The following is a 26,096-nucleotide window of genomic DNA, read 5'->3' on the forward strand; positions in this document are numbered from 1 at the left end:
TTCTTTTTATAGTTTTTCTGGTTTGTGGAGTTTATTGACCTTTAAGTACTATTTTGATTTGTACTATATCTCAGACAACCCCAATTTGATTAGTGTTTCAGGTGCGTGATGGAACTGTCAAGGAGAATGGGTGTGCCATAGTCAGGAAATACAATAAAAACAGTGGTCAGTTGGAGGTGGATTTGTGGCTGGGACAGATGTGTGGTGCAGTGGACAGTAGACTTCAAAATGTGTGTGCACTTGTGGAGAGGAAGGCATTGTGCCCCTGTGATGTTGGCCACATGTCCCCTAAATAAGGGAAGGATTAGGTAAATAAGTAAAAATGTCTAAGTTGCCAGGTAGCCCACAGGGACACAAGTATTGCACATGACTGCCTGAGTGATACCCTAGTCCCTAGGATGGCTCTCTCCTAAGTAGACTGGACAGATCCCCACCACTGGGAATGAATTGGGTCAAGTTAAAATGGAGAAGGCTTAATGGTTAGTAAGTGCATAAGACAAAAAGTGTATACAAAGGATGGACTCTGGAGGATATTCTGACAGATTTTTAATAGTACAACGCTGTGCTAAATATCACAAATGTTTTAGCATGATTCATAGGTAAGTGCTAAGCAATTAGTCTGCAGACTAATATACACATAGCCAATAACCAGACAGTGACAAATTTGTGAGAATCAAACTCTGTACCTTACGTCTGTGAGGAAAACACCTTAATCATTATGTCAGCCCAATCCCTTCTCACTAACAACATCAGTATCCTTGCTCAACAGTAAGACAGCTGGCACTGAGTTGACCATACCCACATATGCACCTGGAATCATTCTTATCAAAGTAGTGGAATTTTTACCCCAAGAACCTGAAGCATCAAGCATAGGTGACACAGTAGAATCTAAATTTGCCATCTCTGAATTAGGAAAATTCCTCAGAAAGTCTGAAAACAACAAAAGAATGTGGGGAGGCGGGATTCCCTGTAATACTGTTACTGGCATAGCTGCTTTGATGGTTTCCATGGAAGCCATGTTCTGTTATAGTATATGCAGCAGGAGACATTCCTTTAAAGTGCTATGCATTGGTGTTAGCACTGGCATGGGAGGTGTTCTGCATGGTCTTAGAGCAGATGTGTGTCTGTTAATACCTTTCAACTGTCCATATTTTCACAGAATGTCCAGATTTTTGCCTCAAATTTTTGGTCTGTTCCTCATAAAATTTGTGGTTCTCTGGAGTTTTGTGACAAATCAGTGAAGACTGAATTCACTAAATAATGACAGACATTTGAGTTTCAGACTTCATATCCTTCAGAAAAGTATTGGTAACACAAGACCTTTTATACTAGTAAATTCCTAAGTTTAAAAAAGCAATAGTTAAAATTTGTCCCTATTTCGGGGGCCTTTGTCCCCCATTATTTTTTGCTTTGTCTAGATTTTTTTGTGCCAAGAAGTTGAGCACTATGGTCTGTTGGACTTGGAAAACAGGTCAACTGGCATGGCGCTGCACTCATGTTGTGACACCATCTCTCTTTCCACCTGTGGTGGTGAACTTATTGGGGAATACTGAACACTGTTTCTGTTGTTTTGCTGGTGAACTAGGCTATGTTTGTTCTTAAGAACCTGCTAACTTGAAATAGGGACTGGCATTTGGATAAGAAAGATTAGTGCTGTGAGAGAAAGTCATCAGGGTTAAGCAGGTAACACTTGAGTGAGCATTAAACTAAATAGAGAGAGAGACTAAATATATGCTGAACGATGATCAGAAGTTTTGAGATTCTTGTCACCAGATGGTAAAAGGAAGGAGATTTGCTAGACAGTTGATTTTTCTCAAGATCAATTACATTTTTGTCCAGATTTGTACAATTAGATGGCATAGTAAGCATGTGTCATAGTGACAGAAACATCTGGGGTTGTGTTGCTGCCAGAATTGTAAAAATACTTGTCTGGCAAAAAAACACATTAACAGTGGCAGTGCCGAAGAATGTGATATGGTCAAGGCAGGAGGAAAGCTCATGCTGTGTGGCTGGTTACAGCTTGCAGATGGCACATAAACAAAGCATTGGTCCTGTGACACAAGAGCACCTTGATGAAGTGGTAAAGCATGTGAATAAGATGGAGGCAGGCACTTTCGATTCCCAGTTAAGAGATTCACTGTAGTATAGTTCTGATGGGTCACATCACAACTCCCATCCAAGTTTTTTCCATGCCACGGTTAACGGATACATTGAACAGTGGAAGCTGTCACTGATCTTTTCTGTTCTGGTAATCCAGCTTCCAAAGAAATGGCCTGGAAAACCAAGGCATCACTATTGCTCTCTATAGTTCTTTTTGAAAACATTTACATTTTTTGGTGGTTCCATATTATTGTACCATTTGTCAGGAACACTAGAATCAACAGCAAAAATCCAGTTTGAAACAGGAGTACTTGTTTGCCCACACATGCAAGTCTCTGAAGATTAGCAGGTAGTGGACTTTTGTTTTTACCCTGAGATTCCTTCCTGTTCAATGGTAAGCAATAAATGAATTGTAATAAGCAAAAAAGCAACTTTATTTCCTTTTCAGATAATATAAATTGAAATAAAATGTCTAATCCAATTTGTAAACAGCTCCACAACAAGCAAATAAATAAATAAATAAATAAAATTAATTTTTGTACTCACCAGAATTAATTCCAATTAAGAATCTCCCAATAATGATTAGCTCAAATGTGCCAGCAGAATAGCTAATGCCCATTAGAAGGGCTGCAAGTAATGAAGAACTATTGTTGATCAGAAGAGCGCCTTTCCTAAAAATAGTAACACAGTCACATTGACTAAATGCTTCCATCTTCCCTGGCTAGGAAATATGTATCATTTTGAAAATAACTGCAAAATATAAAATAAAGGTAAAAGAAAAACAAAAAACAAAAGCACACTGCAGAAGTCATGAGTTACTATCCATAAAATGAGTGCATGACACTCAAGTCCTAATTTTAACATTATAATTTTTCTCAATTCCATTTGTGTAAATGTCATTAGGCATAGCTGCAAAAGTAGACTTCTATGCATAAGTGAAATGATCTTTTTTCTCAACAAAATACTCTAATGGAGAACTGGGAGTCCTTACACCTGAAACAGTAATTAGATAATTAAATATTATCTTTTCCCCCTATTTTTTCACATGTGATTACAATAAGCTATAACAGAAAATGTGAATTGCAATTCACCTTTAGTCTTACTCTAATCAAAAGCACTTATCTGTTTGAAAAAAAGAGTAAAAATGACATATATACAGTAACAGCATTTACATACTGTAGCACAATGTAGAATAACATTATTTATTTAGCTATGCATTTATTTGTTTATTCAGTTCTTCCTTGCCAGATACAACATAAAACAAACATGCATTGCTTTGCTTTAGTCTAATGCAACAAACATAAAATAGTACAAAAGTGACATGTAATCTTAGCCATTATACCAGCAGCACAAAAAATTGTTCTTCCATGGTTTATTGGTTTGTGCTTTGTTAATTTGGAAATATACCTCACATCAGGTTATAGACTAACACAGTTTGATTCTACCAGAGCATGGCATTTCTATCAGAGGAATAAAATTAAGCAATTCAGAAAAAAAAACTCTCAGAACCTTTTCTAGCTATATAAGTATTTTTGTTTTCTTTATTTCATAAGAGATCATCAGAGTAAACCATAGATTATCGGAACACCGTTAAATAGAAATTTTTTAACAATCCAAATTTCATTTAACCAGTAAAAGCAGTGCAAATTTAATTTTTGAACTAAAATATCAGGATACAGTTCATAAGCATTGTTAAAGACCTCTCTGTGTTTTGACTCTCACTATATATCCATATCTATATTTATATCTATATCACTCTATGTATAGATATCTATTAGCTTGCCATGAAGTTCTATACAATCCATGCCTGCAAGTCCACAACAGCTATTTATTACTCATTTTAATTTTTTTCTAACACTGAATGTCCTCATATGGGTATTTATCATGATGTGATCATGCTTTCTTAGAAAACTGCATTTTGCTATTGAGATTACAGTGCCCTAGTCTGTTCTGTCAGATCTCAGTCTCATTCTCTAAGAATGGAAGTAGTGAGAAAAACTGTCAGATATGAGAATCCTCAATGAAAATGTCAGTGACTTTTTTTGTAGTGTCTGCTACATATTTGCTTACTACTTATGGGCAATACCATCTGTAAAAAAGTACTAGCAGATGGGTAAAAAATAACTGAGATAACACAGGCTTTTTTAAACTGATATTTTGTGAGTTTCAATTCCTATCTTCATTCCACCTTCCTTCCTTGGGTCAGCCAGAGCATCTCAGTGGTTGTCAGGTTACTCAACTTCAGACTACAAGAGTGTGGCTTTATATAATAGTAAAAGTCAAATAGCTGTGAGTTTTTATTTTGAAAAGCTGTATCAACCCATGCATTATGAAGTAAGAAAAGAGCTTATAGATTTTCTTTGACAAAATCATTCATATGTAAGAAGTGAAATAATGCCAAAGCAATGTAGACAAATTTCTGAAGACAGTATCATGAGATTTCATTCAGCCCCAACATGGTGTGCATTGAGTAAGCTAAAACAGAAATGTCACACAAGAGAAGAAACTGCTGAAACATGTTTTTTTTAATATGTGAAAGTATGGGGGCCATTCATTTTAGGACCTCGCTAACCTAGCTTTGTTGCTTTTTTCAGTTATTTCTGTTGGAGGTCATATTTCATTTCTCTGTGATCTACCATAGATTCTCAGGCTTTAAATATTATATCTCTTTGTGTAGCTTCTTACTTCAAATTTATTTCTGAGAGTATCATTCTCTATTGCAAACAACTCTAAAACTGTTGTAAGCCTGGTCCTCCTAAATGCCTGTCCTTTAATTATATTTTCTTTCATATATTTAAAATATATGCTGCTACATTTTAGTAAGCAATCCAGAATTGCATACATCCTTATACACTTGCACACCTAGGAACAAATATTTCATTTTATTCCAGTTGACAGTGTTTTTGCTTTATTCACTTACAAATTCCTATAGAATCTGTAATCTGCCATTTCACAAAAGGAGCAGGTTGTCTATAAAACACCCATAATACAAAACTTCATCATAATGATTGCTTTTAAAGACATTGGGCTTCTTCCCAGGAGCTCATAACAAGTAGATGAATCCCAGTTCTGCACCCACTGCTTCCTCGAGCTTCTGATTACAACACTTATTGCCAAAAGTTGCCTAAACTCTAACTAAATTTACTTTAAATAATGACAGCTTAAAATATTACATTACCATGTGTGTGCACCATTTTAATTCAGTATGATGTTATATTACAAAACCTACATCAACTGTAACCAAAATAATTTCTGTTTTTATTTTGACATCTTTTTTTTACTGTCAGTAGTCTGTAATAAATTATCTAAAATGATTTACTCTATCTTTCACCACTTTTTCATCATAGATGGCCACAGGTTTTATAACAAAACCAGATGTAGCCAGTATTGACCTGAAAGTTGTCCAGCTTAAATTGTTATGAACCTCTGGTGCACAAATAATATTACAAGTTTCAGATGACTAAGTTTGCTGACCTTTTCTCAGAATATCCATTCTAACTGATCATGTTCCTAATCCTCATATAAGGTGCCAAATACAGACAAAGAATAAAGTATCTGCATCTGAAGCACTGTTCATGCCTTCTTTCTATTCCTGCTATAGATCCTGACACATTTGATGTACCACAGGGCCTTAGGTTATACTAATGCTCAAGCAGTATGGATTGTTTTCTTAGTTTTCCAGTGTTTTTCTTAAATTTTGACTCATACTGCATAACCCATGCTACCGCCAAGCTAAAATCCAGTAATGAGCTGGCTTTCTTAATTTTTTTCACTGCTGGCACTCAGATGTTCATCTTATTTAGCTGTAATCATGCACTGCCTGTGTATATAACACCATGAAACATCCACCATGCATGCAGAGTACTATAAGCATAAAAGCAGTCACATGTGTGAATGAGGTTAATATCAGACATCAAATGTTTCCTGTTTCTATAAATAATGATTAGGTTTTTATTGCCTTAAAATCCGCACATCAATCTAATATGCATGGTACTTCATTTGTCCTCTCATTATTTATCAATGAAGTGAGTAACTGACATAAAATAAATTATACTTTACGTACAACACTATAAGTAATCTAAAGCAGAAAGGAAACTATGGAAAGAAGTGTGTGGCATACAGCAGATTTTTTTGTCATGGCTTAAACCTAATGTATATCCATTTTCTGCTATGTAGCTCAGATGACAATCAGAGTGTTTTGGGTTAAACAGTAACATTTCTAATGCTTCATGCATGCTAATCATTTTTAAGAAAAGTTTATGAGGATAATAATAGATAATAAGCTGTTCTCCACCACTAAGAATTAGTAAACAGATTTAAACTCACCTGCCAAACCTTATTGCCAAAATTCCACCGATCTGGGACCCTATCAAGCCTCCAAGGGTAAATATGGAAACAGTAATAGACCAAAGGAATGTCAGCAAATGTGGATTCAACGTAGTTTGGTAGCGATCTTCCCATGTTTCATTTATGAACCTCTGGATATACTAGTGATTATAAGGAAAGCAAATGAATGAAACATTTTGCTTTTATTAGTAAAAAAGTGATTTTTTACATACACGTTAGATTTAATAAATCACTATATAAATCAGTGCCATGTAATGCAGAAGCTATTCTGAATTGTGGCCCTTTTTATATATTTATTATTAATTACTGATTTCATCATTTAATTGTATTGCAGCAACTGCTAGAACATCAGTAGAGTCATTAGTAATATTGTTAATCAAACAGTGGATGTGTCTCACAGAAGAGGTGTTTCAAGCACAGATGTGATATATGAGTGCAAATTGAGAGAACACTCAAATGCATGTCGGAGAAAAGGCTGGTTTCAGAAAAAGTCAGCTACCTTGTTCCAGATGGAATGCAATACAGACACAAAATTGTGAAAACCGAACAAATAAATGTTGCAGAGACCAGCATATATGATATGGAAGTAGTCAAAGTGTAAAATGAAATTTAAAATACTGAATATCAACATTTTTAACTTTAAAATTTTACATTACTTAAGAAAATTTCTATGCTTTTCCACATTGACAGGGTCTGGCACACATTTAAGAATTTTTTTAATGAATATCCATGGTAAATAATGCTGATTCATATTAGTTAATCAAAATAACTTTTGGTGAATATGAAGTGATGGTTATTAACCCTGCTGCAAGCTTCCTAGATGAATTTATTAGTTAAATTTAGTAAGCATTTACTATTTATTGTTTGATTGTTTTTTATTTACTGTGAAAGTCTGACTTGGCTGAATAAAAAGAAAAACTTCTCATCAGAGACCTGGGAAGAAAGCTCCACAAATCTAGATAGATATAGAAAATGCAGAAAAGAATACAAAACTATGCATGCATGATGAACAGTAGACTTCAGAAGGATATAAATCATATACATAAAGATGTTCACTTGTTTGTAGCAGTGCTTAAAAGATATAGGCTGTCAACTAATTTTAAGAGGGAATAGAGCTAAGCATGTGGTTGAGAAGAATGTATACAGTATAGGAAATTATTTGATATAGGAACAGAAATGCAGCAATCATTTATGACTGTATGAGGAGAAAAAAGTGAGGGAGAAGAAAGTAGTTAATCAGGTAGTTTGGAAATACTGGATATCAACATTTAAACAGTTACAATTTTTCATTATTTACCAAAGTTATACAAAAATTGTTATATGATGCAATGATAGTTAGGTTAGAAATCATGCTAAACTTGTTAGAAACTAGATTATCTTGAATTTTGCCCATTTATTCTACATTGTGAGAGGTAGTTGTCAATATTTTGGAGACAAAGTTAAAATATGTGAACATAAATATCCTTGAACAGAAATAAATGTACTATCATAATTACATACTTTTTTAGAATGCAAACTTAACGATTTTGCAAATACAGAATGCCAGAAAAAATTATACTTTGAAAATAGCAGAAGGCATAGAAGTTACAGATTGAATACATGTTGTCATTGCTTTATTTTTATGGATTACTTGGAATACTCACACAAGAATCAATTTCTACTGTGACACCACACTGTACTGTATCCTACTGCCAGCTAACCATGCATGTTATACAATGTACCTCATCAGATTCCTTTCCTTCAAAGTCACGGCTTTGACGTTTTTCATTCTTGCTTTGAAGGTTTTCATTCTAATGAATACATTTAAATCTCTTTTTTTTTTTTTTTTTTTTTTATGAACATGTAAGGAGGTAGATTGTTTATATACAAATGAGAAATATGTATTCACATTTATTTACATAACAATAACTATAGTGCATACTAGTTTGAGTTAACAGTGAAATAAATATATAATACTTGGGATGCTGATATGAGATACATGAAATATATTGTACACTATATTTAAGGAATGCATTGCATGATGCATGGTGAAACCATTCCCTAGTACTACAGTCAAAGATGTTTCATGCATCATACAAACCAAATTGCAACATATTCCATTTATCCAATTTTTGTATTTATTTATGTTAGAGTATGGGATTCTCACTGATTTAAATGGCCTACGTTTCTTCTAAATAGAGCTTTAGGTAGTGTACATGGGTTTTTATGACTAAAGCTTTAAAGCATTTTGTAAGTGTTTTCTATTGTAGCTTCTGGCATATAATTCTTTTTATTTTGTAATATCACTTATTTTTTATGTGATTGAGTACTGAGCATTGAGTGTTATGTTAAGGTTCAGTTAATTCATTTTAGTCAGGTCAGTTTTTGCTAGTGATGCTGTTTTCTAGTAGGCTTGATGAAGTCAGCCTTTTGATTTAAATTTTATTCTTTTATTTTAACTTTTTGTTCTAATCAGAATGTTTTTAGGATGCTAATTCAGGTATGTAGTTTGCCTATATGTGTGTGTATGACTGTAATGTATACATTTTGAAATGCTCTCCTGTTTTAATTTTTAATTTATTTTTATTAAAACAAGTATATAGTTTGGTTTGGGTATTGTTTTAGGTAAAATACAGAGCTCTGGGGATTATGTTTATGTGTGTCTGTGTTCTGTGTTTACAGTATGTATATGCTTAGTTTAGTTTTTAGAGAATACGATAAAAGTGTTATACTTAGGGGAATATTATTAGCTTTAATAATGCAACAAAGTTATAGATAAATTGGTGTTGATGTATCAAGATTAGAGGTTAGCTTCAGATGTTAAACCAGGAGTGCAAACAAGAACAAAGTATCTAAGCAGACTACCAGCTTTATGTTTTTACAACACACTTTATCTGGGGTCTACCATTAGGATAAATAAGTTTACTATCTTGTTATCTGAACCAAAAAAGAATTGTCTTTGTTTGTCCGGTGGGTCTTGATATATCACATTATCTATTACTGGCATAATGTAATATATGCTGAGACTATCATACAGTTCATAGTCTACTCCAAAGCTGTCCAGTCAGGCAGCACATATACTTGTTGGATGGCAAGCAGCAAAGCTCCACCTGTGTCATCCATAGTATCATAGACTTAACTGCATTCCCCATTTAATGTCTGTAGTTTGATGGCTAACATGTGGACAGGGCTATCAACAGTGCTGCAGCTGCTGTTGGATTCCTGATAGGACAACATGACCAATGCTTACCCCGGTGTTCAGTCAAAGGGGAGCAAGGATCATCATTGTTTTGGAATCAAGCATATTACTGCTTCCATCCATGAGAACTTATTCTCTCATTGGCATACAAATCAAGGAGATACTGTAGAAACTGACTGTTGGAGTTGCCTATGTCTAGCTGAGCCTTGAAAGTAGGATGTAGAGGGTACATTGTTTTGGAATCTGGCCCAATATGTACTCCCAGGAACCCACATTACTGAAATTGCATCTTAGGTAAATTAGACCAGTATTATGAAATATTTAAGCAGGTTTATTTTGCATTAAGGATTATAAATACATAGATAGATAAATAAATAAATGCATTGTGAACTTTAAAACAAAATCTCCATGATAGAAGACAATCTGCTTATTCTAATCAATTGAGAATTACTGCTAGTTCCCCCCAGCTTAGAAAATAAAATAAGGGGGGGGTTAAATTAATTGTTTACCTGGTAGCATTACTAAGTATAGCCTAGTAGAAATGTTATCAGCGAAGTAGTTTCTGTGAATGGAAGTTCATTTTAAGGCAGTTTGTTTGGAAAAGCTTTATCCTTGAAGATATTTATATAAGCTGTTTAGTGCATAGGTTCATAGGTGTGTACTAGGCTATTGGCCCTAGAGCCTTTACAGGCCTAACCCACAGAAGTGCCCTGGCATTGTGCTGTCAGTGGAGTGATCCCTGGGGTGAACTTTCTATTTCCCATCCACTCATCAAGATTTCTCTTGAAGAAGGCCAGTGAGGTGCTCTGCTTGACATGTATGGGACGTCTATTCCAGAGTACGGGCAGTATCTTTTTTGTATCATGTTTTTAGTATCATGCAAGCCTAAAATACATGTGGGATGTCACATGACTGTATTGTTTTTCAGCATTTCCTGCTATCATAGTAAGCAATACGTCTGCTTATTCATAACCTTTAGTATTTATATCTTATTAGTTATGCTTTGTACCTACAAAAAGAACCTGAAATCCACATTCCCAACTTAGTAAAACTGATGTGAAAGAATATGATTTATTTAGACAAAGTATGATATTAGTATCTGTTAGTGAGATTAATCTTAAAAATAAGACATAAGAAATTCAAACAAGATTCAGTGCTGGTTCTATGAGTGGATATGGAAAGGAGTCAGAAATCAAAAACTGTAGACAATATTTACAAAGTATTAAGAAATGTAATTATTATAATAAGGGATTTACAATGCAAGTTGAAAGAACAGAAAACTGCTCAATGATATGTTGCTAAAATAATATGTTATTAGATCAGGAGATAAGGTTTTTGATGCTATGGTTAGTTATAAGGGTACTTAGGGTATTGATACATCATGAATTCTTATAACTCTTTTAATATTTTTTATGATTTATTTAGTGTGAAATTTTGTTAAAGAGAAAAAGCTGCTTAAGCGCTATATAGGACTAAGGGTAAGAATAATTTTGTTATAAATCTTATATATTTGTTCAGAATTTGTAAAGTCCAGGTTCTAATTAGTGTTCTGTGTTCTTATGGTTTAAATTAATTATTTTATTTATGTTGTCAAATACAGCACTGTAAATATGGATCCCATAGATTTCTAGTCTATCCAAAAGTCAAAGTTATTTAATAAATTCATGGATTTTTGGATCTTATCCTCGGGACTTGACTAAAATCAGAGGAAGACACATTATATTTTCTTCTGAATAAAAGAAATGTCAACAAGTTTAGGAAAAGAAGAGGAAAACTATAATACCATTGTCATATATTTTTGGGAAAGGGAAATGCAGCATGAAAATTTTGACCCTTCTTGCCCTAAGGTATGTACAAGAATATGCAGCAGAATTATAAGGAATAGAAAATTCAGTTTTAGTAATATGCAGTAAAAAATAAAGTATTCTGTCAAATGATTTCTTAAAATTTAATCTTAAATATAAAGGTTATTTGCTCTGCTTTTGGGTGAATAAGCAAGTTTTTAATGTTGGTGTTAGATAGACTACCTGATTTGGTCAATAGCTTTATTAATTGTTATTTGTGACATTTTTCCTACCCTGACCTGTTTTGCCTTTATAGAAAAAGGAGATAGATCATGAAATTGAGGTTATAAGGTGAAACACTGATGCAGATATCTTGCAATCACTGATTAGGATAGAAATTAGTCTGAATGTAGATGGAACTGTTAGAATTTTGTTTGTAAATTTATAGAGCTATCTACTTCTTACCAGGATGAAGGTGCGTCTTTCTATGTTAGTGTATATTTCATTCTAGGAAATAAATCAAATTAAACTTTTAAATAGCTCTAATTGTATGTGAACTTGTCTTGACAAGAAACATCACTGGAGACAGATTAAATTTTTTTCAATAACAAGTATTAATATATTATGCTGTTGAGCTGCAGAAGTAGGATGCAGCCTAGCAGCATTGTGGATTACTAATTATTGTTGCTAAAAGATGGATGTATTGCAATTTTAAATGCCAAATACTGAAACGAGTGGTACTTCACATAGTAATCAGTGCTTTTGGAGAAGCAGCAACATTTTAATGAGGGACTTTAGCATTGATATTGGGAGGGCAGCCTAATGGTTAAGGTGTTTGCCTTATAAACACAAGGTACAGGGTTTGAGTCTCACAAGGGAAAATTGGATAGGCTTAAAATGGCTCGCAAGGGCAGTTAGCCCAGTACTAATCTATGAACCTATTGTCAAATCTTTGTTTTCTGTACAAGATTAATCTCTATGTAATATCTTTTCAGTTCATTTACTTGTCTGTGGAATTAGAATACAAATTATCTATGTATCCATGGCTTGCTGCCTTTATAGTGTCCTTAGCCATAGAAATACCTGTTGAACTTGTTTAGTTTAAACAAAGGTAGGTCCGTGAAGCATGAAGAAAAGCTGTTGTGATACTCCTTTATAAGGAGGGCCCTAACACAAACCCCAGGAACTATAGGCACATCAGCCTAACTAGTCTAATTTTTAGTCAAGGAATGCATCTCATTTGACTTCATTAACTATAGCATTAAAAACCTTATTTGGCTAAATCCTCAAGACTTTGATATTGCCAAGGAGAAGTTATGTCTACTTAGTGAAATTTTTTGACAAGGCCACAGAGACAGTTGATAGTAGTCATTCAGTGCATTTGGCCTTTCAAGATCTCACCAAGTCACTTAACATCATCCCCCATTCTGTTACTGTAATTAACATCAATAACCTAAATATAGAACCTTATATGGTAAGGTGGATAGCAAACTGGCTGAGTGATAAAACCCACACATCAAGTGGCACCTCAGAAAATAAGAACACAATTAGTGGTGTGCTTCAAGGCTCAGTACTTGGACCCTTCCTTTTGGCTTATACCTCTTTAACTTCCAAACTATAAATCCAGACCTATGGTTAAATAGGATATAAAATGACTGCAAGCTGGGTGAATCTGGCTGCCATTGTCCATTCACCCCATGATACAGAAGCACCACCACAAGAATTAATCCTTACCGAAAAAGGGCTACAATTAAATTTAAACCATACACAACAATTCTCCCTTGTATGACCAACATCACTATCCAGGAAATCTTCATGTCTAGTATAATTGATACCTAAAGGCATCTCAACCATGTCAAAATAAGTTATTGTCCCTCCTTATGGAGCTCGGATTAGGCCAATTACCCAGTAATCTACTCTTTTCAGTATGTACCTATCCAGACACACCACACAGCTAGACAGACTCCAGAGTTTCCTAACTAAAACTATTATAATTCTAAATATTTATGGGCACCAAGGCAGGCTTGACATCCCCTTTCTTTACTTGGTCTTTTGTACACACTTATGTGGAGATCTGTCTTGCATATCATACTATTAAGGACCCAGGACTCCTTGATCATTTGCATCTTTATAAAATATACACCTCCACAAACAATAAAACTAAGGTTTTAAATCTCCTATGTGTTGAAGGGATAGATAGTATTAACCAATGTTCACTCCATATCTGGAACAAATTGCACTTACCTATAAAACGGACACCCGTTCATCCTTCAAAACAACCCTTGATGACTACATGGGCAGCATTAAATTAATTCATGTCCTGACCTGCTTTGCCCTTGTAGAAGAAAGAGATACATCAAGTGTGTGGGTATTGGCCAGATGCAAATAGTCTCTCAACTTACTTGCTTAGTAATTCTTGTGATCTTATCATCCTATGAGAAAAAACTACATACATGTAGGCATTTTTTTATTAAATACTCCAATAAAATGTAAGCCTGTTAGAGATATATTTATTAATATAAACTCAAATAAGTTTTGATATTTTTATTCTGTCCTCTGCAGTCATTAACTCTTCCATAATAACTGCTGTGAAAATTCCAAAAAAAAAATATGCAATGCTGTTATCATTTTCTCTCCCTTCTTAAAACTGATACTCTATTCCAACCTTTCAAGTATTTTTCAAAATGTTAACATTTTGAATGCACTTTAAACTGATGACATAATATTTCTCCCAAGCTTTTTAATTGTTATTTTAGATAACTAATTTATGGTGATATCTGGTCCAGATGTTTTTTGATTTTTTATCAGTCTTATTTGATCTTCAGTATTTTACAATACATTTTTTAACATGCTGTCCAGTTTCCCTTTCTTTATTATTATACTTCTGAATTTTGCCTTGAATTTCATTTCAAAAATGAGTACCATTCTTTACTGCTTATGTAACAATCCTCAGTTCCATATGTCAATTAACACATTTCAAATTAATACGTTCCACTGCTTACAAAATTAGTATCCATTTATCCTTGTTGTGCTGTGCTTTTTTATTTACTATATAACAAAATTTAGTTTTCTTTTCAAGTAGATATTTTTCTATTTTCCAATGTTTTTGATTGCTATAATGATTTATACTTTTTTCCTACATTTTCTTTTCAATTAGATATTTTTCTATTCCCATTTTTGATTGATATAATGATTTATACTTTTTCCTACTTTCTGTAACAGTAATCATCAAACCAAGCAATGACAGTATGCGTGACCTTATCTTCCTTTCTTGGTTCTGATTTTTTATTAGTTATCCTAATCAATATTTCCTGAAAGACATTGATTTTCAAGTGCCTTTTTATTTAATCCTTCCTATTCCTGGCAAACTTTGCTGAGATTCTTTCTATCTTATTTATTTTCTTTCCATGTCTTTTCTGAGTAAAATGTTCTTCTATATATTATTCTTATATCATTAATTTCTTCTCAGTTTTCCTTGGGCTTAGTTTTTGTTTATGTATCTAAATATTGATACATTATTAATGGTATATTAGCATCACTTTCTGTTCTTATGTATATTTGCAGTAATTTTTTATATTCTCATTTACTGAAATAGACTCTATTACTGAGCCACTATTTATCTAACATGTGTGAATATGCCATTGTTTTTGGACGTTATAATTTGAAGTTAATATCATCTTTCCATCCAGTTTCTATATCATTCTATAATTTACAGCAATTCAGTATTGTATTTATTTACCTGTAGTTCCACTGAATACCAATTTTTCTTCCTTTTACATACAAGGCGTGACTTATTTTTTCATCTTCTAAATGTTCTAAAATCAAATTATGCTCTTTAGTCAACTCTGTTAATCTTCTTATATCTTTCAATACTATTTCTAATCCTGCTTCTTATTCTGCATAGTATGTAGCGTCCTCTTATTCTCGTTCAGCTTCACTATTCTCTCATAAATATTTGTATGCTCTATCCAACAGATTCATTCTTAAACTCATAATTCTGCTCAGTAATGCTTAAAACCAAAAACTCAGTGGTTATTTCAATGACAGTTTCCCAGCATTCATCTTACCTGTAATATTTATTCATTCTAATGGATCTTTCAGTTACTGAAATTATTGTTGCTCCACTTAAGTAATGCAAACTATTTTTCTTTTGTATTTGCTATATCATCTGATCATTCTGTCCAATCTTCTTAATATAGCATACTTATCAGAGCACTGCTATTTCATTTACCTGTGATTGTTTTTCTATTCTATCCAAATATATCTGCTAATGTTAATTTAAAATCTCTTTTCATTAACACTGCATTTTTACTTTGTTCAGATTATACTTCTTTATCTAAGATATGCATGAGTATCTTTCTCTTCTATATTTCATAACAAAATGATTTTACTTTCTTCTCCCATAAAATACCTAACTTCCTCTTTCATTTTACCAATATTATTTCTTGACAGAATTGACATTGCTCTTTTATACACAGGCATTCTTAAGGTTTCACTTTTGTGAGCAGTGACATATATTCCCTGTCTAACCCTACCCTGAAATTTCAAGCAAATCTCAGTCTACTACTGTATACAATTTAAATAAAATAACTGGAACTCTTAAATAATCACATATAATGCCTCAGATAGTTATTAAATTATTAAGTAATATAATAAAATATTACTAGTAATTATTAAATCATCTTAAAATGTTTAAAATAAATAAGGTGTAAGTAAGTGTAATGTAACTTAAATAGCTACATTATATACATGGTGTGTCATTAAATAAATACACCACTACACTGAGAAAAAATAGAACACTGAGGCATTCATACTATCACAAAGTTATTCATGATATATTTAAACCAAAATGCACAGCTGATAGATGTCTATGACTTCATTTAATAGTATTGATTTAATTATAATAAACAAAAGTGGTTTTATTCAGAAATTCAAAAAAGGAGTATAATAGATGTCTTAAATTGTTATTATAATGTTACAAGTAATAGCTAAATGACATCAATGAAGAAATAGTGTACCTTTCTTAATGTAGGTGAAATTAGAGTGTTGAATAAGATTATGTGGTTAGTTAACTGAAATGTATATTCACCAAGTCACTTACTCTAAGAGTAAGTGTTTCAGATTCTTATCTCCAGTGTAAATCTGCTTTATTATTAGAACTTACACCTGAGTGCAAGTCTTTTGGAATTGGGTCCTATAAGTTGTTATTTTATCTTAAATGGAGCATTTGAATTATATTATAACCTTCATTAATGCTGAGTTAAAAGAATTTGGTAATATAGAAAAATCATTATTAAATTAGGTGTTCTGAAAATAGTTTAGACATTATTTATATAACATAAATGATTAGAAGTGTGTATATAGAAATATAAATAGACATCAATCATACATTATTAAGAATTAGGGATTTATTAGAAATTTTACATTTCTTGTCATTATAAATATCTTAGTATTTCTTTTTATCTTGCTATATATGTTGAATTTAACCAATGAAAGCAAAGATTCATAATCAGGATGCCTTAACCTCCATTTTCCAATGTCCCTTATAAGATGATTCAGAACATTCCAATGTCAGAGCAAATAAGACAGGAGAAAAAGGACATTTGTAGTTCCATTTGTTATTTTATTGAGTCCTACTATACCACAGGATAAATATTTGTTCTTTAACTATTTTATTAAATTTATGTATAAGTTTGAGGGAAACAAATATCAAAATAAATATGTCTAATTAAACAAATCAAAAGTGTTATCTATATCTAAAGTAATCACTTAAAAGCCTAGATTATTAATATTTGCACAATCAATTAATGTAATTATTATATTGGTATTATCATGTGTTGGTCTGGCTATCATTTAGCAAAGAGGGCAGAATAATTTTAGTCTATTACACAAAAGTAATGCAAAAAGTTTGTAACATATATTTAGTTAATAAATCAGCTTGTATAAGATGGGCATATGATTAGATCCTTATCTTATTTTATTATTGGGGCATTTAATGTATACTTCCAAGCATGAACTTGGTCTTATTACTCAAACTGTATTAAAGCTGCTTTTAATGAATATTTTGCGGAAGTATTTTGCATGTTTCCACGTGAATCTTTCCAATAGTTTTATTTTCTTTAAGATCTTTTTTTTCTTTCTTTTTTTGCTGATGTTTTAATTGTGTAGATTTTTAAAAGAAATTTAACATTTACACATAATAATTTGCTTGCAATATTCCAAGCTAAAATGATTCTAAAGTTTTTATTTTTTTATCTAAATCCCATTTATCTTTTCATTAGTATTTTATGTTAAGTGAATCTTAATGTCAGTTGTAAATTATTTTTATGTCTATTGATTTTATGGAGTTTCTGAACTTGTTTTATGTCTTGTATATTTATTAAGTGGAACTGCTTATGTGGGTCCCTTTAATTAACAAATATTTTCTTAACATTTTGATTGGCTAATTATGTTTTGTGGGTTTCCATGTTTTCATAAAAATACAACACTTTTTGTTAACTTGGATTCTGATGAAGTCCAGATTATGTTGGATGAAAGCACTTAATTCATGATATAATAAAAGTTTTATTGTTTTTAAAATCCGGTGTAGTCCATTTGGTTGGCAGTTACAATATTATATGTTTAAGTGGTTTAGTGGTTTCTTTAGTATTTTATCCAAGTTCATTTATTAAATGTTTATTTTTCCTTGATAGTGGCAGCTTTTTTAAAGAAAAAACATGGTTGCCTGATAATTTCATACAGCTTGATATTTTTACAGTGAATTACATAAGTTTATACCCCTGCTTATGATCCTCAAGCCAAAAGTGAGAGTTCTGATAGGCTGACAACACTCCACTGGGAAATCTTCCATTGGAAAATTAAGCTTTAAACACATAAGCTGGAAAAGGTCTCACTTTATAACAAGAAAGTCTGAAGCCAGTGAAATAAAATGAAAGGCATATACCATTGAAATGAGCTTAAAATGGTTAACTGCCAGGAAACAAAGTAAAAAAAGACTTAAAAGCAACTTCAGTGCCACATATATACGGAAGAAGGAAAAACACTACAAAAGGAAATGTAAAAACTACAAGTAAACTGATGCACCTGTACATCAAAGGAAGACACAATAAATACCACAGAATGTTTACCATGGTATAATCATAGTAATTCTTAGCAGGTGATGGGAGGGTGGGTTATGGTGGATTTTCTCCATTCTAGCTTGAAGATTTATTCCCCTGAGTGTCTTGCTCAGAACCAAATTTAACCAGTCAGGAGTAAATCCCACTATAGCTCAATCCAACGTGGACTATTGATTAAATATACTCACAGAGGAGTCTATGTTTCTTTGAAGTAGCTTATGCCATTGTGTACCTTCCATTATGACTCATTGTCATAGTGGAAGGTGCATGCAAAGTGGCTGAATTCACATGCCATGGAAGTAATTTGCCAGAAAGCCTGCTTGCTACATTCAAATTCACCAGAACTATTACATGTATAAATTCACTGTTCTCCATGGAAATCAAACTGTTTGGAGCTAGTAATACTGCCTCCATGTGGGAATATGAAAATGAGACTGGCACTGTGAGGCTTCCACATGGTCATAAAGGCATCTTTGGAGAGTACTGTGACAAAGATAATTCTGCCTGTTCCTTTCTTATTATACACATTTACTTGGCATGCAGAATGACAGGATATGACACATCACATGTAGATAATGATAGTTGTTACAGGACAGACACTGCATTTCCATTCCCAGCCATATTCATCTTATGCTGTTCTGCACTGTAATTTATCAGGAACAGCTGGCAATATACATCTTCCACATTTGTGGCACAGCACAACTATGCCTGGAGAATGGCAGAGTGTTGGGGGTTGAACAAGGCAACACTGAATGGAACTGTTGTTTGTACAATGCACTGCCCTGGAATGTTGTTTGTATATTGCAGTGCTTAATTACTATCTGTAATGTATCATTACCTCTACAAGTGTTTATGTATATGGTACATATGTTCCTACAGTGTTCCTTAATGAAAACTAAAGAGGGCAAAGATCCAGGGTCCAGGGTGGGAAGCTGCAGTCAGTAATAATGGGTTTTATTAAGGACAACCAGGTTGTGTGGTTCTGTATGGGGTATAGGGTTGCATGCCTAGTTAATTGGCAGTTATTTATAGCAAGTGTATGTATCTTGTATGGGAAGGTGGACTGGTGCATTATACTAAAGTTACTATCTGTTTCATAAATTCCACAAATTTGAGACACAGTATTTGGACCCAAAGGCAATGTTGGAACATGGAGTCATTAAAGGTAGTTTCAAAAACATCCACACTGATCCTGTTATCAACATTTTCCTTAAAATGTTTTGAAATTTCCTGATAAGGGTATTTCTGATGTATTTTATTCCAAATTCTTGGTATACTTTATGTTATGAACTGGCACCTCAAACTTTTACTGTTATGCTGAATTCAAAAGTTAAAATTTTTGAGTTTGTGAGACTTTGAAGATAGTTGCAAATTTAATACTGCCTGTATTAGGTTATCCTTATAGGCTTTATATGCAGTTTTTGCCTTCCTGTGAAAGCATCTGTAATGAAGATAAAACTACTCAGTTTTTACACCTATTGAAATATTGAAATGATTTAAATTTCTTATAAATGGTATACATTTGGTGAATTTCTTGTGAAAATATTTGATTTTTAGTTGATTTTTTTTGTATAACTGCAAAATAAATTATTATATTCTAAGACTGGTGTGTGTGTAAGCTCTGCGTTTCTAAAGTACAGCCGGATAGTCCACGTGCTGTACTGATGCGGTCAAACAAGGCTGACATTTGCTTGTCTTCAGCTAGTGGGCTTTCATTTGAACTTAAAAGGTAAAAAGTAAAATGTCATGGGAATTTAAAAGCCAAGGAATTAAAACACTGGTATGTGCTTAAGGGGTCATTTGTATATACCCCATTAGCCTCCACTACAGAAGGTTAATGGTATTACACAGTGAAGACTAACTTCGCTGGGGCTTTCTTACAGTTTTTTTTTTTACTGATTGTTTTACCCTAAAGTTTGAACATTTGCAAAGTAGGGATGTCAGACTGATTGGTCAGTAATTCATCTTGTCAAGCCTTTTACCCTTTTTCAGCAATAGCATAGCCAGTGTGGGATGAAGGAAGCAACCACTCCAGACGTTAACTGCATATTCAGCCTTTTTTATATCTCTTCAGTACAGCATCAGTATATGTGATCAGAAGTTACTGAACCTGAGAAATAAGCATTAAATTCATTTGCCATCAGTTTTGTATCTGATATAATCCTTCCACTGGATATTATTGATGTAATAGAGTGACTAATTTTGATTTGATTGTAAAATATTTATACAATAATTTATGAGTTCACAAACAGTTATTTTTGTAGTTATTTCTTTTGTTGGAGTTAAAACATCACATTTTTAGTTATGTTATTGAAATTAGTTTTAATTTCTCTTTTGTTGGAGTTCTCTATTATTTTTGGATACACTGATTTTTCTTATTGCATAATTTGCTTATGTTTTTACTCCTCCAGTAAAAAAGTTTGCTGGCATTAGATCTAAGAAAATAAAAAGAAGTAGCTATTTGGTCAATAGAATTTCTTCCATCATTTGATATCTAGCATCAATTTTGTTTTTGTAGCCTTATCTGATCAGTTTACATTACTGATGGAGTTCAATATGACCAAACAGTTAATTGCATTAAAATCATATATTTTCCTAGATAATGAAGTTTTCATTTAGCCTAAGGAAATATTAAATAATTAGGAATAGTGATCTGAAACACTTAAAAGGGGACATTTTCATTTAGCCCAAGGAAATATTAAATAATTAGGAATAATGATCTGAAACACTTAAAAGGGGACTAGTGTTAACATTTGCAAATATATTCACAGAGTTTGTTACCATGATATCAAGATAATGGGGCAGATTCCATAAAGCTCTTGGAATCTGGAGCATTACTCTGATATCAATGTGAAACTTGTGGAAAATGTAATATTTAAATGTACATGAAACTGAGAATAGCTCAGCACACGATGAAGTATCACAGTATCAATGGTGCACTAAACAAACTCACAAGTAATCTGTAAGTAATGAGAAATGGTTGTTATACTGATATGCATATATATATATATATATATATATATATATATATATATATATATATATATATATATATATATATATATATATATATATATATATATATATGCACAACCATGGCATGTACAAAAATGCCAACTATACCAATGTAAGCTATATGGCATTTTTAATACACATTTTTCGGGAATGGACCAAGAAAAGTCACAGACAACTACGGATATTTTTGTAAATCTTCTGCTAACATAAAATACATGCTTCAAAGCTACAATCCCATTTGTAATATATATGTATATATATATATATATATATATATATATATATATATATATATATATATATATATATATATATATATATATATATCTTTATGTCTCTCTCTCTCTCTTGATATATATATATATATATATATATATATATATATATATATATATATATATATGTGTGTGTGTGTGTGTGTGTGTGTGTGTGTGTGTGTGTGTGTGTGTGTGTGTGTGTGTATATATATATATATATATGTATGTGTGTGTGTGTGTGTGTGTGTGTGTGTGTGTGTGTGTGTGTGTGTGTGTGTGTGTATATATATATATATATATATATATATAGAGAGAGAGAGAGAGATAGCTATGACAGCACTTTTTCCTGCAAGCTCAGAGTCAAATATGGATATCTCACTAACACATGTATTGATAAAATATGGTGGCTTGAACTTACAAATTCCAATGGAATCCGGAAATTTTCTAATGAAAAAAATAAAGGCAAAGGATAACTATGGTCACTTTGCCATAGCTAACATTTGCTAACAATGGGATTGGAACTTGTGTTGGGAACACAAGTAACACACACACCCAAGCAAAGTGGGAGAAAAAGAAGATGTGGGGTATGGGTGAAGATGATATATACACAAGAGAAATGTTGGAATAAGAAAATCTGAAAGAAAGTCAAAGGGACTTGGGCAAATATTTACTTTTTTGGGGTGGGAATAGGCCCCGCATTTTGTTAAGAATAGAGGAAAACAAAACTTGAGGAAAGAGGAACAGGAGGACATCACAGCAGGTATAACTATAGAACAAAAAGCACAACACATGACACACAAAGGTTTGAAAAAAACAGTAAGGACAGGTAAGTTACACAAACAGCACAATGTACAACACAGGCAAAAGAAAGTTGATAAACAGGGTGGAGATACATACCAGCCATGGTGAAATGCAGAAAAACATATTTACCTATGCACTATCATGTTACGACATTTCTAAAACTGTGAGGCAGCTATACCTGGATGTGTATGACCAATCGTAGATTTGTGTTCTAGGGTAATAAAGTAGGATCATAGTACACATTGGATAAATAAACAAATTCAATTAGTCCATCAGCAGTACTGATGTAAGCCAAGCAAATAACAAATGAGCAAATGCAGGTCTAACAATGCTAGATAACTTCAGCAGAGGACAAAACCAAACCTACAACAATGCATGTGAAAAACAAATAACCAAGCACATTGCCAAACAGTGCTGCAGAAAATCAACAAAGGCTACTACATACACAGGTAGGTGTACACAACCCAAATGGGTTCCTATTACATGACTGAAGACGCATTCTGTCGAATGCGTTTTGATAAACCGCAAAAGAATGAAAAGGCAAAATAGCGAAGTGGCTTTTAAGCAAATTCTTTCCCTGGGAAAGAATTTGCTTGGCCGCTTCCATTACTTTGCCATTTTCGGCACTGTAGTGCAATCTTGAAGTTGGTATATTTAAGTAGGGGTGGTGTGGGGTGCACATCCCCCCATGTCGGGGGGTGTACTGTTTTAAAGTTTTTTTTTTTTTTTGGAACAAAAATTTTTTTCCCTTGGGAAAAAAATCTCTGTTCTGGGGTTTCAACATTGTAAGCTTTCACTTACATGGGGTCAATTAATCATCGTTCGCTTATTTAAGCATTTGATGATGTAATATAGACCCACCCAAATAAATATGTAATGGAATGCGTATATATATATATATATATATATATATATATATATATATATATATATATATATATATATATATATATATATATTACATGTCAAAGGCAACACACAGGTGTAGATGTGTATTTATGTAGGCCTGTCAGTGGCATAAAAAAATTTACACGAGAGCAAGGTCACTACAGATGTACACACCAATGACGTAATAATATGTTCAAAAATGTAACAGTACAGCATAATAAATACAGCAGGTTGTGCACAGGGCTGTGGAAAAACTACAGTGGGTGACACACAAGTATAATGGGAACAAGGATGCATTGTAAGCATTAGCCAGCAACCTGTGTGCAGATGTTCCACATTGTAAAGTGGCTATACAATTGTTACATCTACTGTGTCAAATTAATACATGAAAATGGTCAGTAGTTGCAACAAAGACAAACATTATGCAAACAATAATAGAGAAATATGAAGGTGGAAGGGAGATGAGCATTCTCGGCCCATATCAGGGTAAAGCAGGACAATGTAATTTGACACAATGCAAATACATGCATACAGCACACAGGGTGCTGTAGAAGCCAAACAGAAATACATTTAACAAAATGGAAAATGTATGTCAAATGGCCAGATTGACTGCTGGTGTCCACAGAACTGGACAGGTATAAAACATACATACATGGTAATATGCAATAATGTCACATCAACATGCATAGGTATGCAAGCTAAGAATTACAAGCACATATATATATATATATATATATATATATATATATATATATATATATATATATATATATATATATATATATATATATATATATATATATATATATATACTGATATGCAATTGTCAAATAAAGAAATGCAGGTATATGTCAACCACTCTACTCATTAAGGAGCAGAGGACACTCTTGTGAACATAATAACAGCACATCAGCAGTAACTCCGTGAATGCTCACATGTCAAAGATACAATTGTGTATCTGTATGTATCTGACTATATGAACACACACGTACATTCAGTTAATGTGTACAACTATTAGTGGAAGGAAGGTGTCAATACGTAATGGATGTGGAAATGCTACATACACCAAACATGGCTTAATGTACATTTAAAGAATATGTTATCAGTAACACTGTGTATAGATTAATGCTACACTGCTGTTTGATTCAGTCAGAAAAGGAGGACTGTACATAGACAGGATATAGATGTATATGGTCCCACATGGTGTCAGTATTGCCAACCCAAGAAACATGACACCGCATCATGACAGCGGGACATCATGACATCTGTCATCCAAAACACATGTGGAATTACATGTCTGTATGTTGCACATAAGTGATAGGGAAAAACTTAATTCCAAAGCATATCACACTGTTAGTAATGGAGTATGGACAACATATGTTGTCTGTCAGTCACCCCATTAAAACACATGTTTGCAAGCTACCGCTTGAAGCACTAGTGGCAGCTGAACTGCCACAATGCATAATCAGTTGAATGTGGGAGAAAAGTGTAATGTGTTTATGTGTGTCATGTGCACATTGAAAAAGAAGGAAATGTCACACAACAATACCACACAAGCATGGTCAATACTTGGTATGCAAGCACAAGAATGCATATACAGTCTAATCACTTATACTGCAATCAGCATGTTGTCAGCATAACATAAGTCATGCACACAGACAATACTTATGGACTGGAAGTACCAGGCTGATGGGGCTCAGACTCCCAAATGACCTTTTGAGCTATCTCCCTGAATGAATCCCACATAGCCCATGCCATATCCTCCAAGAAGAACCCATCATGTCCGTCATCTGTGTTCAGAACACATCGGTCATGACCTCCCAGATCTCGTCCCAATAATTGTCTCAATTCTGGTTGCATCATCATCTCCTCTGGGGTGCTGACATGATGGCTCTGACAGGGGCCAGTCCAGGTTCCTCATCATCATCATCATCATCTTCATCTGCATCATCCTCGGAAGTCTCTGGCAGTGGCCTGTCAGGGACTCGCCATTGACTTCTGATTGGAGAACATCTGTGAGTCCCATGCTCTGTCAAGATTAATTGCAAAACACAACAGAAAATAAAATCAAATGTCTATCACACAGAACAGTCCCATGAATATCATAGTACAACAGAATATGATTATGATGATAATTTATCCTGGGACTGACACACAGCTACTATGGACAGAGTTACCTCATAAATGCATGGCCCTATATGTCCTTTTCAGGATGTCATTATTCTTTTTATAATAATTCTATCAGTTTAGACACATCCACCCTGGTCATTAGCTTTGTAAGAATGTATGAATGCTCAAACCAAGAAATTGTTCTGTCTGCATTCAATGATTTATATGAAAAGCCATAAAATGTCATTGTTAAAATGAGGAGAAAGTGACATGACAATATTGTGGACAACAGGCAAGCCGTATGACAAACATCTGAGACAGGCAGCATGATAATTTTCTGAACATACATCAATATAATGAATACAACAGTAAAAACAATGTTATATTTTCCGTCACCACATCTGGTTACATTTGACACTCTAATATATCTGATACTAACAGTATTGTGTGTGTGTATAATTGAATGCATTAAATACCAAATGGTATTAGTAATCAGTAG

At 33.2% G+C, this 26,096-nt stretch overlaps 1 protein-coding gene across 1 annotated transcript in view; it reads right to left on the reverse strand.

The window, feature by feature from the left end:
• Positions 1–26,096, reverse strand: part of LOC122800251 (solute carrier family 2, facilitated glucose transporter member 11-like) — a 400,142-nt gene that overhangs the window by 339,306 nt on the left and 34,740 nt on the right. Inside the window, exons 3-4 of the mRNA XM_044069742.1 lie at positions 6,427–6,587; positions 2,647–2,771 (exon numbers count right to left, since the gene is read on the reverse strand). Coding sequence (XP_043925677.1) covers positions 2,647–2,771; positions 6,427–6,587 — 286 coding nt within the window. The remainder of the gene's footprint in view (positions 1–2,646; positions 2,772–6,426; positions 6,588–26,096) is intronic.

This window comes from Protopterus annectens, chromosome 4.part0 (genome assembly GCF_019279795.1).
Source record: "Protopterus annectens isolate FY-2018-M chromosome 4.part0, PAN1.0, whole genome shotgun sequence".
NCBI lineage: Eukaryota > Metazoa > Chordata > Ceratodontiformes > Protopteridae > Protopterus > Protopterus annectens.